The following is a 16,361-nucleotide window of genomic DNA, read 5'->3' as shown; positions in this document are numbered from 1 at the left end:
AACATTCACATTACTTTAAATTGGAATAATATTGAGTGGAACTACAAAGTATATCTTGCAAGTGTCTGGACAAGAGGCTACTGTAAGGACAGAATATGGAGAAACCAATAGGTTCCCCATCGGAAAGGGTGTGAGATGGGTGTATTTTATCACCCTGTTTATTTACTCTATACGCAGAACATATCATACGGAAAGCAGGATTGGACCAAGATGAGGTGTGATGGAGGTGTGAAAATCGGAGGGAGAAATATCCATAATTTAAGATATGCAGACGATACCATACTACTAGCAGAAACCAGTAATGATTCAAAATGAGTGCTGATGAAAGTTAAAGAGGAAAGCACAAAGGCAGGACTACAGCTGAACATCAAAAAGACTAAAATAATGACAACAGAAGATTTATGCAACTTTAAAGTTGACAATGAGGACATTGAACTTGTCAAGGATTATCAATACCTCGGCACAGTCATTAACCAAAATGGAGACGATAGTCAAGAAATCAGAAGAAGGCTAGGACTGGGGAGGGCAGCTATGAGAGAACTAGAAAAGGTCCTCAAATGCAAAGATGTATCACTGAACACTAAAGTCAGGATCATTCAGACCACGGTATTTCCGATCTCTATGTATGGATGTGAAAGTTGGACAGTGAAAAAAGTGGATAAGAGAAAAATCAACTCATTTGAAATGTAGTGTTGGAGGAGAGTCCTGTGCATACCATGAACTATGAAAAAGACAAATAATTGGGTGTTAGAACAAATTAAACCAGAACTACCATTAGAAGCTAAAATGATGAAACTGAGGTTATCCTACTTTGGACACATAATGAGAAGACATGATTCACTAGAAAAGACAACAATGCTGGGAAAAACAGAAGAGAGTAGAAAAAGAGGAAGGCCAAAGAAGAGATGGATTGATTCCATAAAGAAAGCCACAGCTCTGAACTTACAAGATCTGAACAGGGTGGTTCACGACAGATGCTGTTGAAGGTCGCTGATTCATAGGGTTGCCATAAGTCGTAGTCGACTTGAAGGCACACAACAACAACAACATGGGAAAGTGCAGTATTTATTATTGTCTCTGTTAGTGACTGAAGTTTGGATAAACTGGAATTACATAGTTGTGTTTTTGCATTAAGGAAGTTTGTTCACTATGCAATATTATGCATATCTTCTCAGAATTAAATTTCACTGAACTTAATGGGCCTTACTCCCAGCTCAGTTAAGTGGATATAAGATTGCAGCTTCAGGTCTGTCATTCTGGGCACTCAAAAGGACAGGAAATGGCAGTTGTTAATATTATACTTTTAAAGGATATGCCCCTAAATGATAAAATCATACATATTTTATTTTTGTAGAAACTCAGATTTTAGCTTCTAAATTAAATTTTTTTGATTCCATACTTATGCATCATATGTTTTCAACTAAAGATGCTTAGTATTTGGGGCATGTAACATGTGTGTGTTAAACTGAGCTTAGTTCTCTTCACCTAAACAAATGTGCTCACAAAGCAATTTTCAGAAAGCCATACTATGATTGCAAACTAATCTCTGGTTTCCTATGGCAAAAAGGACATTGACACTATGTAACATTCTTGTGGGAGAGCTCATTCTCGAAAAGTGTGGGCGTAATTGGGACTGTTTCCAAACATGCTTTCTAAATATGTGTGCTCTGTTAGGCAGCCTGTAGAGCTTCTTATTCTGAGGAAGTTAAAGTGTGATGGAATTCCAGTAGCTGTAAGTAGTTTCTTTTTATATAGCGGGTTTTAAAAAATCAGAACACTGGTTGCAGCATGCCTGCTAATAGGGATTCTTAAAGAACCATTGTGAGGGGTTGGGGGATAAGGACTGAACTTATGTAGTAGGATAGTGGGGGCTGAAGTGAGGAAGTGGAGTAAAAGAGCTCCAGGCTCTTCTGGATTCCTCTCAGGGAAAAACTTGATTCTGATTGTGCTCAAACAAGCCCCTTTGATAAGTAATTAAAATATTTGCAGAAAGTTGTGCAGTGAGTTCTTTTGTATGCCACATGATCCTATCGCTGTTGCATGCTTAAGCACCAACTGTGGTGGTATGCTGATGCTCTTTGGCTGGTAATAAAAGCACTGCTTCCTCCATCAGAGGGAGGGGGGAGAGGAATTGAATTGGGTTTCCATCGTTTCTCAGTGGCATGTGCCAGAACTGGCTCAAGTTTCACAGAAGGGAGGCAGGAATGAAATGAGCATAACATCAGTTACAATTTTGCAAGATTGCAGAGTTGGGTTTGCTAAACTATTTAATGGTGAGTTTGAGCTGTAAGGCAGGAGCAAAAGAGTAAGTATGAAATACTTGATTTATCAAATGATTCAGCTGCCCAAACTTTTGATCCTATTAGCATTCCCTAAGCCGTTGAATCTAAGAGCTTATGGCTGCTTTACTTGAACTTGTTGAATGTCCATGACAAAACACACCATTCTTACAAGCATTTCCAGCCCAAAAGAGGTTAGGTCAAAGGGCAATGTAAAAGAGGCCTTCTGCACTGACCACATGGCAGCATGCTAAAGGGACAAGTAATTGGAGCCAAAACAAACAGTATCATTTAATAAAGCAGGCACCACTAACTTTTTCTCTCTCTTATTAAGGAGGCCTTGGTGGCCCATAGAGGAGGGTTTGATTATATGAGTCCTCTCATTTAAGAGGGTGATGTGATTTGGCATTTCATTACATTGTTTTAAATGGTATGCACATTGCTTTTGTCCATTTCCTTGGATCTCCTTTCCCTTAGATTAACAGGGCACAGCTTCCAGTAAACAAGATAAATCCACAGTGGACTGGATTTGAATGATAGTAAAACTTCAGCCAGTTTCAGATAGAAAATGAAGCCACAGTTTGTCCATCTAAACTATAGTTTGTTTTTGATGTCTGAACCAGAAAAAAACAGTTGTTAAAAAAAGGATAAACCAGAATCCTTTGAATCAGCAGAGTTTGAAGCTAGTTTGGAAGGATCTGCTGCACCTCATGGAGACAGGAGTGAACTAACGAAGCTTAAGAACGTAAGAAGAGCCTGCTGGATCAGGCCAGTGGCCCATCTAGTCCAGCATCCTGTTCTCACAGTGGCCAACCAGGTGCCTGGGGGAAGCCCGCAAGGAGGACCCGAGTGCAAGAACACTCTCCCCTCCTGAGGCTTCCAGCAACTGGTTTTCAGAAGCATGCTGCCTCTGACTAGGGTGGCAGAGCACAGCCATCACGGCTAGTAGCCATTGATAGCCCTGTCCTCCATGAATTTGTCTAATCTTCTTTTAAAGCCATCCAAGCTGGTGGCCATTACTGCATCTTGTGGGAGCAAATTCCATAGTTTAACTATGCGATAAGAACATAAGAACATAAGCTTAGGTCTGAGCAAATGATAGACGAGAGCAGACCATGGTGTTCGTTTTTAAAATATGGTTAACACAAATCTGTGACTTCAGCCTTATGGAAGACCTACCAAATGGTTTCTCCAGATATGCGTGTGATAGGCTCACCTGGCATCACAACCCAGGCACCAGAGTATTGCTGAAGTCCACATGCTTGCTTTCTTCCCTATCCACTGTGTGTAAAGGATTTTTTATCCCCCTCCCCCCGCTCTCCAGAGCTCTTTTCTCTATCAGGTCCCTATCTGCAGAGATATAAAACAAGCCCATTACTAGAAGTGTCAGTGTCATGGACAAGCTCACATATATCTGGAAATCCCTTAAATATTCAGTTATTGCTGTAACATGAAGAAAGTGTTGAGGTGAATTCAAATGAGTAGTTCACAGAAACAGACATTGTTTTTCCTCATCTTGGTATATACTGGAAAATGCAGGCAGGTGCTGTTTTTTGTTTTGGTCTTTTTCCAGATGCGAGTGCAGATTAACCAGATCCAAAATCTTCAGAATGGTCTGTGAGGCTGAGCTACTGAACAAATAGTTGGATGACCACACTCTGTTGACTCTGCTCTGTTTCCATCTGCCAGTTCTTATTTAAAATAAAGTCAAAATACATTGAACATGTTTCAACTGCTCTACTTGTCTACATAAGCAGTTGCTTTTATGATCACATGGATTCTGTTCAGTATTCCAGATGGAATATAATGGCTTCACATAAACAAACAAACCAATCCTTGTGATATAGCTGCAGTGAACAGCCTGGGAGAAAAATGCAACTGATTTAAGAAAATTAACCAAAGAACTCCTGAATGTTTGCTGTATTGAACACCATAACCTTGTTTGTGGTTACTTGAATGAAGAAAATGCTTTTGAATGCTTCTTCACAGAAGTGAGACAGCTGTATCATACAGCCACAAGAGTAGCTATATACTATAACCAGCATGGATTTTTCGCGTTCTGCAATGTTAAATTGAAAATACCCCACATGCCATTCTGATGCTTCCCATAAGCTCATTTCAAAACAAAACCTTACAAAACTTAATAGTCCTGAACTCAGAAATGCTTGCTTAACAACCCTCTAAATTTTCATAGCAATACACAAAACAGTCAGAGAGAATCGAGAGTTCAAAATGTAAAAAGAGAGAGAGAGAAACCAGACCCCTTTTGGACTTTTTTCTGTCAGAGTTCCCATAATTTGTTGAAATTAATTAAAAATCAGCCATGTTCACAGAGTACCTGTAAGCCAGACTGGTTTAACAGTCAGTTGCTCTGACTGAAGCTCTGTGAGGGGAACAGGGCATCTACTAGCAACTCTCAGCACCCTTCACTCACTACACTTCCCAGGATTCTTTGAGAGACGCCATGACTGTGTCAAGTGAAATAAAGGTCTGGTGTGGATGTGGGCAAGGACAGCTTTGGTTTAAATTTGGGTGGGAGACTGCATGTGCCTGCTGTAGAATAAAAAGGTGGGGGAAATGCTGAAAAGCAATGATACTGTTCACAATGTTTTCCTTTTGGAAAGGACGGGCTTCCCCTCTGCCCAGTGCCCTCCCATCCAATCTCTTACCTCCCCCTTCCTCAGGTCAGTTTCACCTATCCTAAGCATGATTGCACAGGAGTAAATCCCACTGAACTCAAAAAGCATGCAAATGATTAAACTTGCCTTCTCCTCCTCTGTCCTATGCCCTCCCTCTTGCCCTTCCCTTCCCCTTCCTTCACCTCCCCTTCCCCTCCTCCATCCCCTTCCCCTCCTCCATCCCCTTCCAATCTCCTCCTTCCCCCTCCTCTTCCTTCCCCTCACCTCCCCCATGGTCAGTTTTACCTATCCTAAGCATGATTGCGTGGGAGTAAAGCCCATTGAACTCAATAAGCATGAAAATGATCAAACCTGCCCTCCCCTCGTCCTTCATCCCATCACCTTCCTTTTGCCCCATATCCTAGGACAGCCTTTCCCAACCAGTGTGCCTCCAGATGTTGTTGGACCACAACTCCCATCAGCCTCAGCCAGCATTGCCAATGGTCAGGAAAGATGGTAGTTGTGGTCCAACAACATCTGGAGGCACACTGGTTGGGAAAGGCTGTCCTAGAGGCATATGTTACAAAATTCTTGCAAGCTACACAGCAAGTGGATTGGACTGTGAAAGACCAACCCAAATTGTGTTTGCATTTTGACAAATTTGTAGGGCAGTACGATATCTCAGAGAGGAGATCAGGTCTCCTGCTCCCCTGGTCCATTCACTATAGCTGCCCAATTTTGCTGCTTTTAAAAATTTGATAGAAATATCTGTGGGCTATAGGTACATTCTTAAACCTCTTTTTTTTTTTTGGCTGTTAGTGAATATAGAAGGTTTCCAGTAATATTGTTGGGACTAGGTAATTCTCCCTGCCTCCTCCCATATTCAGCCAAGAATGTCATATTCCATACAGTATTGTGAGAATCTGGCCCCTCTTCTCCATCCCCAAACTTTAGTGCAACCTTCTTCTCTCTTATTACTCAGACCCTGGGATCTTATCCTCAAGTTAACACACAAGCCTTCTATCTTCTTCCACATCCAATGCACGCATGCACTCTTCCTTGTAAAGCTCTTCAATCTGTCTGCCTTCTAGCTAAATAATATCCTTTCCACTTCCCCCAACCACTAGAAGATCTCCTATTCTCTTAAAATTTAGTTCTTCTTCTTTGTTATTGGCCATTATACCTGAAATTTACTCTGAGAACCTGGTGTCCTGCCACTTCCTTTTGCTTCCAAATTCAATTGAATATCTATGTTTTTCCATAAAAGCCTTTGTCTTAATACCTGTGATCTGCAGCTGCTCGCCATGACATTCTCTCCCTTTCCTGCCCCACTTCACACACTCTTTCTTGTATGTTCTGTTTCAATTTAGGGTATGAGTTTCCTGGGCACGTGCTTGCTTTTTTCTCATATGTCACCCTCAGTGTAGATTGCACTTGATGTTACCCATAATCTACACAGATGGTGCTGTATACGTAAGAGCAGGAAGAAAAGTCATGATGGAGAGCCAATGTGGTATAATGATTAAAGTGTCAGACTAGGTAGGTCTGAGGAGACGAGTTCAAATATTCACTCAACTACAAAGCTCACTTGTCTCATCTCTCAGCCTAGCCTACATCACAGGGTTGTTGTGAGGATGAAATGGGGGTATGTTACCTTGAGCTCCTCGAAGGAACGGTAGGAGATAAATGTAATAGAGAAAGAAAAAAAATGGTGGTGAGCGCCACAGGGACCTCTCTCTCTCTCTCTCCTTTCAGTCATCCAGCCTGTTCCACACAAATGGCAGTATGCCCTATAGACCTCTATCATGAGACTCTTGAGTCATGTTCTCATGTTGAAATGTTTTAGAAGCTTTTGGAAGGATTTTCTTACATATTAGGGATGTGCTTAGGGATGAAAGTGCTCCTGCCAGGCTCCAAGTGGCAAACAAAATTTCTTAGTTCTGTGTGCTATATGCTAGAAGTCACTCCTACCATTAGCCAGAGTGAGGTAGCCACCTCAGGCAGCTGATTTTGGATGTCGTGAAAAGGCAGCAAATTGTGTCTACTTAATATATTGCTGTATTTTTACTCTCAGGGAGAGGTAGTTGTGCCAGATAACTTGGCCAGCCTTGGGTGCTATGCACCTTGGAGGGAGCAGGGATTCTGCCTCCAGGCAGCAAAATGTTTTGGGCCAGTGCTGCAGATACCCAGTACTTCCTGTGCATAGAAACCATATGCACCCTTTCTCACTTGCATATGTGCTTGTAAACATGCTTCTGAATAACCTCTGAGGCTTCCAGGGCATGTCTTCACTTCATATGACCTGCATCCCTTCCCAGTTCCCTCTTGATAGCAAACATACATCATTCTAGTTCTCTGCTTTGAGCCTAGGGTGACTGTTTCAGCTGCCCCAATCTCTGGAGCTCTGAGACCATATGTGAAGCTTTCGTGTTATTTGGAAAAGTGTGGATAGCTGTTTAGCTTACACAGCTTAAGGGAAATGTCTACACTTGGAATATGACATTCTTTAATCACAACCGGTAAACAGCTGCTAAAACTTAAAATATGAAAGTAGAAAAACAAGAAGTTGCAAAAGTTTGTGATCCTATACCAGTTGGATGACCAGAGGAAGTTCTTCATGTGTAGGCATGACAGTACTTGCTTCCAACACCATCTACACACACAATGCTCTTGGAAGATATTGCTATGTTTTTATCTTCTTGTTATGTTTGCCATAAAGACAGCCAGTATCTTAAAAGATGCAGACTGAGAAAGAGCAGGCGTTTGTTTAGTAGGTGAGCCTGTCTGGACTGCATTTGTCTATTTTTATTAAACCTTGTAGTAGCTGATGTTTTGGCAGAGCTGATATTTTCTCCTTGGATTATTTTTGATCTGGATGTTGGCTAATATAGTTTCAGTCTGAGATATTTTAAAAGCATAAATTAGAGCAGGAAGCAGTGTAATACATTACCTACTTATGGCTTAATGCAGAATGAATCTTTATCCAGCTGTTCTGAGAATAATGAAACATATTGCAACATACAAATACACCTGCTCTTCTAGTCACTTCCTGTTAGGCAAAAGGAGTTTTTATCCTATAGATTCTTCCTATTACAGTAGGGGCCCGCTTTGCAGCGCTCCGCTTTACAGCGTTCCACTGATACAGCGGTTGTCAATTATAGAAAGGACCCGCTCCTGTGGTGCTTGTTCCGGTTTTATGGCATTTTTTGGGCATCGGGCACCATTTTTGTCAATGTTAGTCAATGCGTTCCGCTTTACAGCGGATTTCGCTTTACAGCGGTGGTCTAGAACGGAACCCGCCGTATGAGCGGGGCCCTACTGTATGGATTTTCTGGGTCAGTTATGTCAGCTCAATATTAGATCAGGCAGTCAGTTGAATGGAGCTCAGGAATATGCAGAGCAAAGCTATAATCCAGTTGTAAAGCATGATTTCAATAAGACACTTTACTTTCAGGTAGGAATTCGTAGATACTCCCTGTCACCATTTTGCTCTGTGTGGATCCTGCATAAAACCAACTTGAGGTCAGTTTTATAACATGAGTTTAGCCCCAGGTTCGAGCCAGTGTGGTGTAGTGCTTAAGAGTGTTGGACTATGACCTGGGAGACCAGGGTTTGAATATCCACACAGCCATGAAGCTCACTGGTGACCTTGGGCCAGTCACTGCCTCTCAGCCTCAGAAGAAACCACCTCTGAATACCGCTTACCATGAAAACCCTATTCATAGGGTCGCCATAAATCAGGATCGACTTGAAGGCAGTCCATTTCCATTCTCAAATGAGTGGTTGCTGGTTCAAATCCTCACTCAGCCATGAAACTGGTTGGGTGACTTTGAGCCAGTTGGTATCTCTCGGCTTAACCCATTTTGCAGAATGGTTGTGAGGATAAAATGGAGAGGGGGGGAGAACCATGTATTCCCTCTTGAGCTCCTTGAAGGAAAGGCAGAATATACATACACTAGGTGTATGAATAGAGGTAGTTACCTCACTTTACCATTCCACACTCTGACTGCGACATCTTTAACCATATTGGGGAATTTTTGCAATATACTGGAATACAAGGGACATTATTTATAAAGAATTCTACAATTGCATGAGACGGTACTGCTCTTCTTATTTAATTTGCACTTATTATGATAGTATGGATTGTTTACTTTTAATGTAAAATGTGACTTCTTCCGATGCATGGGAATAAATATTAACTGCATTAATTTCTCTTACTGTAAAGAAGCTTGCCAACAATGAATCTGGGAAACATAGTAGGATTGCCACCTTGCAGGCCAAACACTGGATGTATACCTTTTTTAAACCCACAGTACAATGAGAGAAGGCAACCCTGCCTTCTCCCTTCCCTGGTTCTGTCATCGTCACTGATGTCCCTTCCTTGCATGTTGCATATGCCTGGCATCCCACTCACCACAGCAGCAGGTGGCAGGATCTGGGAAAGAATGGGTGGGGCAGACTGGTTTAAAAGTATGTACCCAGTGATTGTGTTGCAGCCCTGGACTAGAAAATATGCCTGTTGTATAATAATTTGTGCATTTCCTGTTTTGAAGGCAGGGGGTAACAGCTAACAGACAGCTCACTGAGTTTTGGACCTGGTTTGTCTTTTATAGAGTATCATAAGAATGTTAGACTTGTATGGGTGGGGCGGTCTCTCTTTACCGCTTGAATCTCCCTTGATAACTTCCTTCCACCCCCACAAGTGTAGAGATGGGGAGGGATTGTTTTTCCTTTTGTGCTGTGGTTAAATTCTAGGAAGTGGAAGAGGTTCCAACCTATATTGCATTTTAACATTCTGTAAAATGTTTGTGGCTGAGCAGACTGATGCAATCCTAATCCTAGATATGGTTAGGATTGCACGGTCAGTAAACAAAACCGTAAGCATTCATGTCATGTTCTTATGACTATAAATATTCTGTACTTGAAAGTTTTAGGCAACAATATAACAATAGAATCACATTTCAATTACTTGTGATCTTAGCCTGTTGTTCTCTTTAGTCCCAGGTGAATCACCATCCTTCTGCCAGTAATGAAACCTATCAAGAACGGCTGACAAGATTAGAAGGTGATAAAGAGTCTCTCATATTGCAGGTATAGAATTTACAGTATCATCAATGGGCTTTATATCAGTGTGCTTGATAGTCATTGTGAAAAACAGCAGAGAAGAATATTCCATAATGTATTATTTCAGATATTTTATACACTGCTTTTTGGGGCACTAGCCTCAACTATTTAAAAAATTGCCTACGTACTGCATGTGAAAGAATTTTGGAGTTGACTGTACAACATCCGTACACTTTATTCTTTTTAAAATTTTAGTTAAAGTGTTAATAATTGTAATTCTTGTAACACATAGTTAATTATAACTACTATACATTATCATTGCAGTTGTTGGTGTCCTGTTCTAACTTTTAAATTCAATTTCCTGTCTGAAAATCCTGCATTGTTTTCTTTTTAGTATGTAAGTTGATAGTAATGAGAGAGAAAGGAAAACTTTGGTTTTCTAAATTCTGAATTTGTGAGTCAAATGGGTTGTGGATTCAGCTAGCCTAGAGCAGGGTATGAACAACGTTCCTTTTCTTGAGTCCCTGTTATTGGAAAAATGCAAATGACTTGGCTGAGCTGTTTGCACAACAAAAACATCTACATTTGTCCTCCAATTATATTTTACTTCCATGTTGCTAACTTTGACACAATTGCAGCTATCCATTGGCTGCTCCTATGCTAATCCTAGTGGCACACTTCCCAAGATTGTTCTAACTAATTGCTATTTATATGGCGCAATTGATGCACATGCCAATTTACAGAGCAGTGTAAGCAACAATAACAAAAGAACACATCCCTAATGGGCAATTGACTGTTAAGGATGATCCATAGCCTTGGAATGATCCATAACCTTGGAACTTGAAATTCTAGATGGTACCTTGAATTGGTTTGGCTGTTTCATCTCTCTGTCTCTACCAGGAACATGTGTTCAAAACTGGGGCAGAGCTCACCAGTATTAGTTCATTTTGTGTAGCCTAAAAAAAAATGTAACTAGAGTGACAGACTCCAGGCTGTAAAGTATGGAGAGCACCGCTTATTCCTCCTTGTATATTCCTTTCTGTCAAAAGTAAAATTGTTTTCTGTCTTGGGAGTTCAGTTTTAGTGGTGGTGGTGGTCGTCATTTTCTCCAATAAGGATAAAGGATTTCTCAATCTAAAGGCTCAAAACAGAGAGAGAAGGGTAAGCAAAATATGTGTGATGGGCTTTTTGAGTACTGGAAATAGCCAACACTTTTATGTCGGTTACAGTTCCCAGTCCAAACACTGTATCCTCCACCATGGAAATTACATTATGGGATAGTCATTCACAAGCTGTATACTGAGATGTATGAGTGCTCTAGAAGGACTGAAATGTGTGTCCAAATTAAGCCACCATTTTGGGTGTACCACAGTATTCTTTGGAGCAGGTTGTTGCCATGCAGAATTTTTCTTCTTCTTCCACTACACCAATAATGAACAGTGATGTCATCCTGAACGAATGTGAAAGAATTCACCAAGATTTTTTGATGCAACCTGAACTGTGGGGCAGTCCCAGAAGCATCACTATTGCTCAGGCTTATCTCTGTGTTCTGGGCAAGAAAGGCCAGGCCATTGCAGAACAATAGTAACTGAGTTATCCCACAGATGCACATTGTTGTGGAAGCTGATCAAGAATAAAATATATGTGTGCAAGAGTAAAGTGTGCATCAATTTTAATCCAAATAAATTCTATGCCTAAGGTATCCTATTTGTATGAATATTTCCACCTCCTCATGGACTGGCATTGCATGCTGAGGACTCTTACCTGAAAATTTTATTATGATCCAATCATTGTTGCCATTTCCATGAGTTCTGCTCCTGTGCATCTCTTCCTCGTTCAGAAGCATGGACACAAATATAGATGTGAGTCCTTGATGTTCATGTTAGCAGCAATTGGCTTAATTGTTCAACTTTTTTATTAATCAAAGATACAGAAAGCAGTGCATGTATTTCATGCATAATTTGCTTAATTAGTGCCCAGCAGCCTGCAAAATTAAGCTGATGTGTCAGGTTTTCTCATGAATTTGATTATAATACATGCTGTCGCTTAGGAACCTTGTCCACAGCAGTGAAATGCAAGGGAACATTGCAAGGGGAATGCAACAATCATTCCAAAATTTCTTGCTGCTTAGCAAGAGGCAGAACTGCTCCTGGCTGCTTTTTCAGACAATGGAAAAGCTGCTTATATAATATGACTTTGGATAATTGACTTCATAAATAAATAATGCCATTGTGGTTCAGTTGACAGTGTTTCTAATGGACACATGAGATTTGGGTTCAAAACTCTGCTTAGCTGTGAAATTATCAGGGTTTGCCTTGGGGAAACTCAGTCTGGTGCAAGAGCTTATCAGGCTAAAATATGTCTGATAATCGTGTTGCTGGTGGATATTGTGTGCGTAGAAGTTTGCAGCAGGTTCACGCACACATACACACACACGGTCTCTGGCCCCTTCAGCAATTGCTGTTTTTGTAGCTGGAGAGAGACAGGGCCCCACCCTTCCAGGCCAGGTGGAAATCAGCCAGAAATGCAGGGAGCAGGTCTTGCAGAAACTCACACAGGTAGATGGTCTCTGGCCCCTTCAGCAGTTGCTGCTTTTGTAGCTGGAGAGAGACAGGGCCCCACCCTTCCAGGCCAGGTGGAAATTAGCCAGAAATGCAGGGAGCAGGTCTTGCAGAAACTCACACAGGTAGATGGTCTCTGGCCCCTTCAGCAGTTGCTGCTTTTGTGGCTGGAGAAATTTATATACCAAAAAGACATGAATTGCCAGCTAAATGATACACTGTTAACCAAAATGTGAGTCTAGCTTCTCAGATCCCCCTTCCTCCCTAAAACACTATTGGATAACCCAAATATATAGCTGTGTTCAGGCATTGGCTTGAATACATGAAGGCTTTCTCTGTGGGCAGGGGTCTGTACGCTAGCCTTATCCTCAATGGTCCTGCATGTGCAGGATGCTCTTCAGAGCTTTCCATGTTGAATGTGCTTTCAAAACTGTATGTGATTGGAACTCTGAGTAGATGGGACGACTGATCATGGGGAGGTTTCTAAGTGCATGAAAGTCTGAAGAGGAGCCCACGTGCCCAGGGATAGTGCTGGGTGAAGCTTATATGTATGTTCTGCCTCACATCAGTGGATAAAAACCTTTTTGTGCTGAGGCGTATTAGGCTTATCTGACATGTTCTATACACATTGTATATATATTTCAGATAAAGTAATGGATAAATTAGTCAGATTGTATATATTTGAAATAAATATTATATGTAAAATGATTGCTTGTACAATCATAATAAAAAGTGTGCCTTTTCAGAGTGGTGTGCCACTAGATACTACTATACTCCCCACCCCACCCTCAAATTGTTGGGAATGCTGGACCATTCTTTCTTACAATTTTCCTTCCCATCTTAAAAAGGCAGATGCCATGTGAAAGTATGGAAGAAGGAAAACAGGTTGGGCAGGAAGATGTGGGTGAAATTCATAGAAAGGGAAATAACCAAAGATGGCTCCCACATCCACACTCGGTTCATAGGTTGCTGACTATGATTTTGAGTTGCTGGGGTGTGTTTTTTGTTGTTGATTTGGGATTTTTTGTTTTATGGTAGTAGTTTAATGTATTTTATGGAGTTGGTTTAATTGCACCTACACTTATTGTTGTAAGCTACTTTGTTTCTTTTTTGGAGAGTCAGGATATACATTTTTAAAATGTAACTATAAATGTAGTCTAGGGTTGGAGCATGGAAGAACAACAGAGCCCACTGCTGTGATAACTTCCTTGGGGCTGTTCTTCACAATATTTCTTGTGTAACAGGAGCCACTCCTCTGATTGCTCATGCAACATGGGTGATATTGCAGTTACAGTACTGTGTCATTTTCAGTTTGTTGCTACTATAACCCTCTTCATTTGTTCTACACGGCCATACACATTGATAACAATAAGTCGTATCGTACTTGCATTTCCCCATCTGATAGAATTTTTAAAAACTGTTGACATCTGCCTTGCAACTATTACAAGCCTTTGAAAAATCTATATATAATATAATCTATAGCCTGCGTTCCTACAAATCCTAGCTTTTGGCATGTGGATGACTTCAAAATGGCAGGGGGACACTATTTCTGTTTGCAATATATTTATAAATCACTAGAGACAATTCTTATTCTGAAAAGTAGGCAACTACATGAACAATTTATTTAGAAGACTATTTTTAGATATGATTGGGCTTGTTGTGCTACATAGGCAACTGCTTTCTCCCTAAATCTAGATTACCTGTAAATGCTTACAATTATGTTCTTTTACTAAAGTACAAAAGGTGTGTCTCTGACGCATTCCACTACAATATTCCTTTCCCAATTTTATTAACAGCAAACTTCTCAAAGAAGGAAGGAGGCAGAAAAACATAGCAAATCTTTGAAGCTCTTCAATAAAGATTATTCCAACATTCAGGTTTAATTGGATAAAAAATCTGGAGGTGTTAGTTCTGAGTAGTAGAAAGCCTCATGAACCACCTGACAATCCAAATTTCTGGAAGATGTACAGATGCTATTTTTTTAATTAGCTACAAATTTTTCCTGATTTATAATTTGGTTCATCTGCAATTTATTTCTTTGCAGAATAGTTCATGTTGCTTTCTGTAGTGGTGGGTGACACCTTTCTTGGATCTCCTTGAGAGTTATTACAATTTTTTTCTTTCACAGCAATTCAATGCCTAAACTTTTCATTCATGTTTAAGCTTGTAATACTTTGAACCTGTGAAAGGCAGAACACTGCCAGTGTTAAAACATGTCTTTTGCATATTACGTTTTTGAATGGTTACAAAAAGCTTTAGTGATAGGTAAGCTGTTTTCGTGTTCTTGTAAGGAGAAAGTTAATTGGTTGGCTACCTAAATTTCACTTTCCTTGTATTTCCCCCTTTTTAAGGAAAGAAGCGTTGGCAGAAGCTGAAAGGGCTGTGCGTGCTCAGAGCCCACTTAAAATATTAACAGGATTCTTCAAGCGCTTTTGCTTTGAAGGATTATTTACTGCAAATACTACTGCATGATCTTCACTCTTTCTTTTCGCATAGGTTTTTTTGCAGCTTTACCAATGCCTCTCTCTTTTTATATTAATCCAAGAAATGATGCTGATATTTTTTCAAAGTGTAATGTGGTGACTTTTTAAGGTAAGAAACAAATTGTCATTTTGAAAATAAAGTAAGATATTTTAAAGGCATTTAATAGCTAGCTGGATGTAAATAAACCGAGGGGTGTTAAAGAAAGGCCTATGTAGTATGAAGCACAAGAGTGTTGGACTGAGGCCTGGGAATTCATATTCGGGGATGAACCTTACCTTGAGTCAATTGGTTGCTGCTTGTAAACCTAATCTGCTTTACCCAGTTGTTTGAGAATATAAGGGGATTATCCCATGCTACCACCCTGAAGGAAGAGTGGAATGCAAATATGGTGTGGGTATGTGTGTAGCCACAATTTTTTACTAACAGTAATAGATTTTATCAACTAAAAGTATAAAATATTCCCTCTTCATTATTGTTCCCTTTTTTTTGTCCTCCTTTATAGGTGAGTGTCCTTACAGACCAAGTGGAGGCCCAAGGAGAAAAGATTCGAGATCTAGAGGTTTGTCTTGAGGGGCACCAGCTGAAACTTAATGCTACTGAAGAGATGCTTCAACAGGTAGGAGTGTGGGTTTTATAAGGATGATTTTTTATGAATAAGCAAACTCCACATACACATCTAACTCTATAGTCCCTTGTGTCAAATAGGTTGGAATTAGATATGTTCCCAGACTCCATACAAATTGATTTTATAAGCTGTTTTTGCTTTCTTTAGTGTGTGGTGTTATATTTATTTATTTATCATTTATTTACAGGCATATAATGCTATGACCAGTAGGCATGTAAAATGATACCACTGTGTGTGTTGTTCATTATTAGTCTGACAAAGAAATGTCAACAAGAGGGCTTGAAAACCTGTTAGACTGGTTAGATATTCTTTTTTAATAGTTGTAGAGGTTAACTCAGTAGAATTGGTGGCTTAGAAGCTGCTTTCACACAGTTTGGTTTGAGGTTTAAAATAAACAACTTTATCAAATTTGGGAAGCTTCATTTTACAAGCTTTGGTTGGTATTCTTTATTTTAAATTGAGCATCTGTGTAAACAGGTTTCCTTATACACAGCCATTTGCTTGCAAAAGCAGTTTGAGGTTAGACTCAACCCAACCCACTCTTTTACAGCAGCTGACAAAGAGGGTTCAATTTTGCAACACAAAGTGGCTTACTGAGCTGAACAGGAGCAACATAAAACAAATACTGAAAGATTGCTCCTTGCACTCCCCCAGTGCTGCCTATAAACTTGGAAGTTCCAGAAGTGCATGAGGTTCTGGGAGCCTGGCACAAGGCAATCTAGATCACCTT

The 16,361-nt window shown here is 40.3% G+C and overlaps 1 protein-coding gene across 14 annotated transcripts in view; it reads left to right on the top strand.

Annotated features, from left to right (window-relative positions):
• PPFIBP2 (PPFIA binding protein 2) overlaps positions 1-16,361 on the top strand; it is a 173,590-nt gene that overhangs the window by 78,318 nt on the left and 78,911 nt on the right. For 10 of the 14 annotated variants that reach the window (XM_061610491.1, XM_061610490.1, XM_061610489.1 and 7 more), the window contains 2 exons: positions 9,896-9,988; positions 15,509-15,622. In XM_061610491.1, the coding sequence (XP_061466475.1) occupies positions 9,896-9,988; positions 15,509-15,622 (207 nt within the window). Of the gene's footprint in view, positions 1-177; positions 1,733-9,895; positions 9,989-15,018; positions 15,115-15,508; positions 15,623-16,361 lie in introns of all 14 variants that reach the window. The other 4 variants (XM_061610500.1, XM_061610499.1, XM_061610496.1 and 1 more) reach the window with 2 other exon arrangements.

Source organism: Rhineura floridana, chromosome 2 (assembly GCF_030035675.1).
Source record: "Rhineura floridana isolate rRhiFlo1 chromosome 2, rRhiFlo1.hap2, whole genome shotgun sequence".
Lineage (NCBI taxonomy): Eukaryota > Metazoa > Chordata > Lepidosauria > Squamata > Rhineuridae > Rhineura > Rhineura floridana.
The sequence above is the reverse complement of the archived record's forward strand: the minus strand, read 5'-3'. Positions and strand labels throughout refer to the sequence as shown.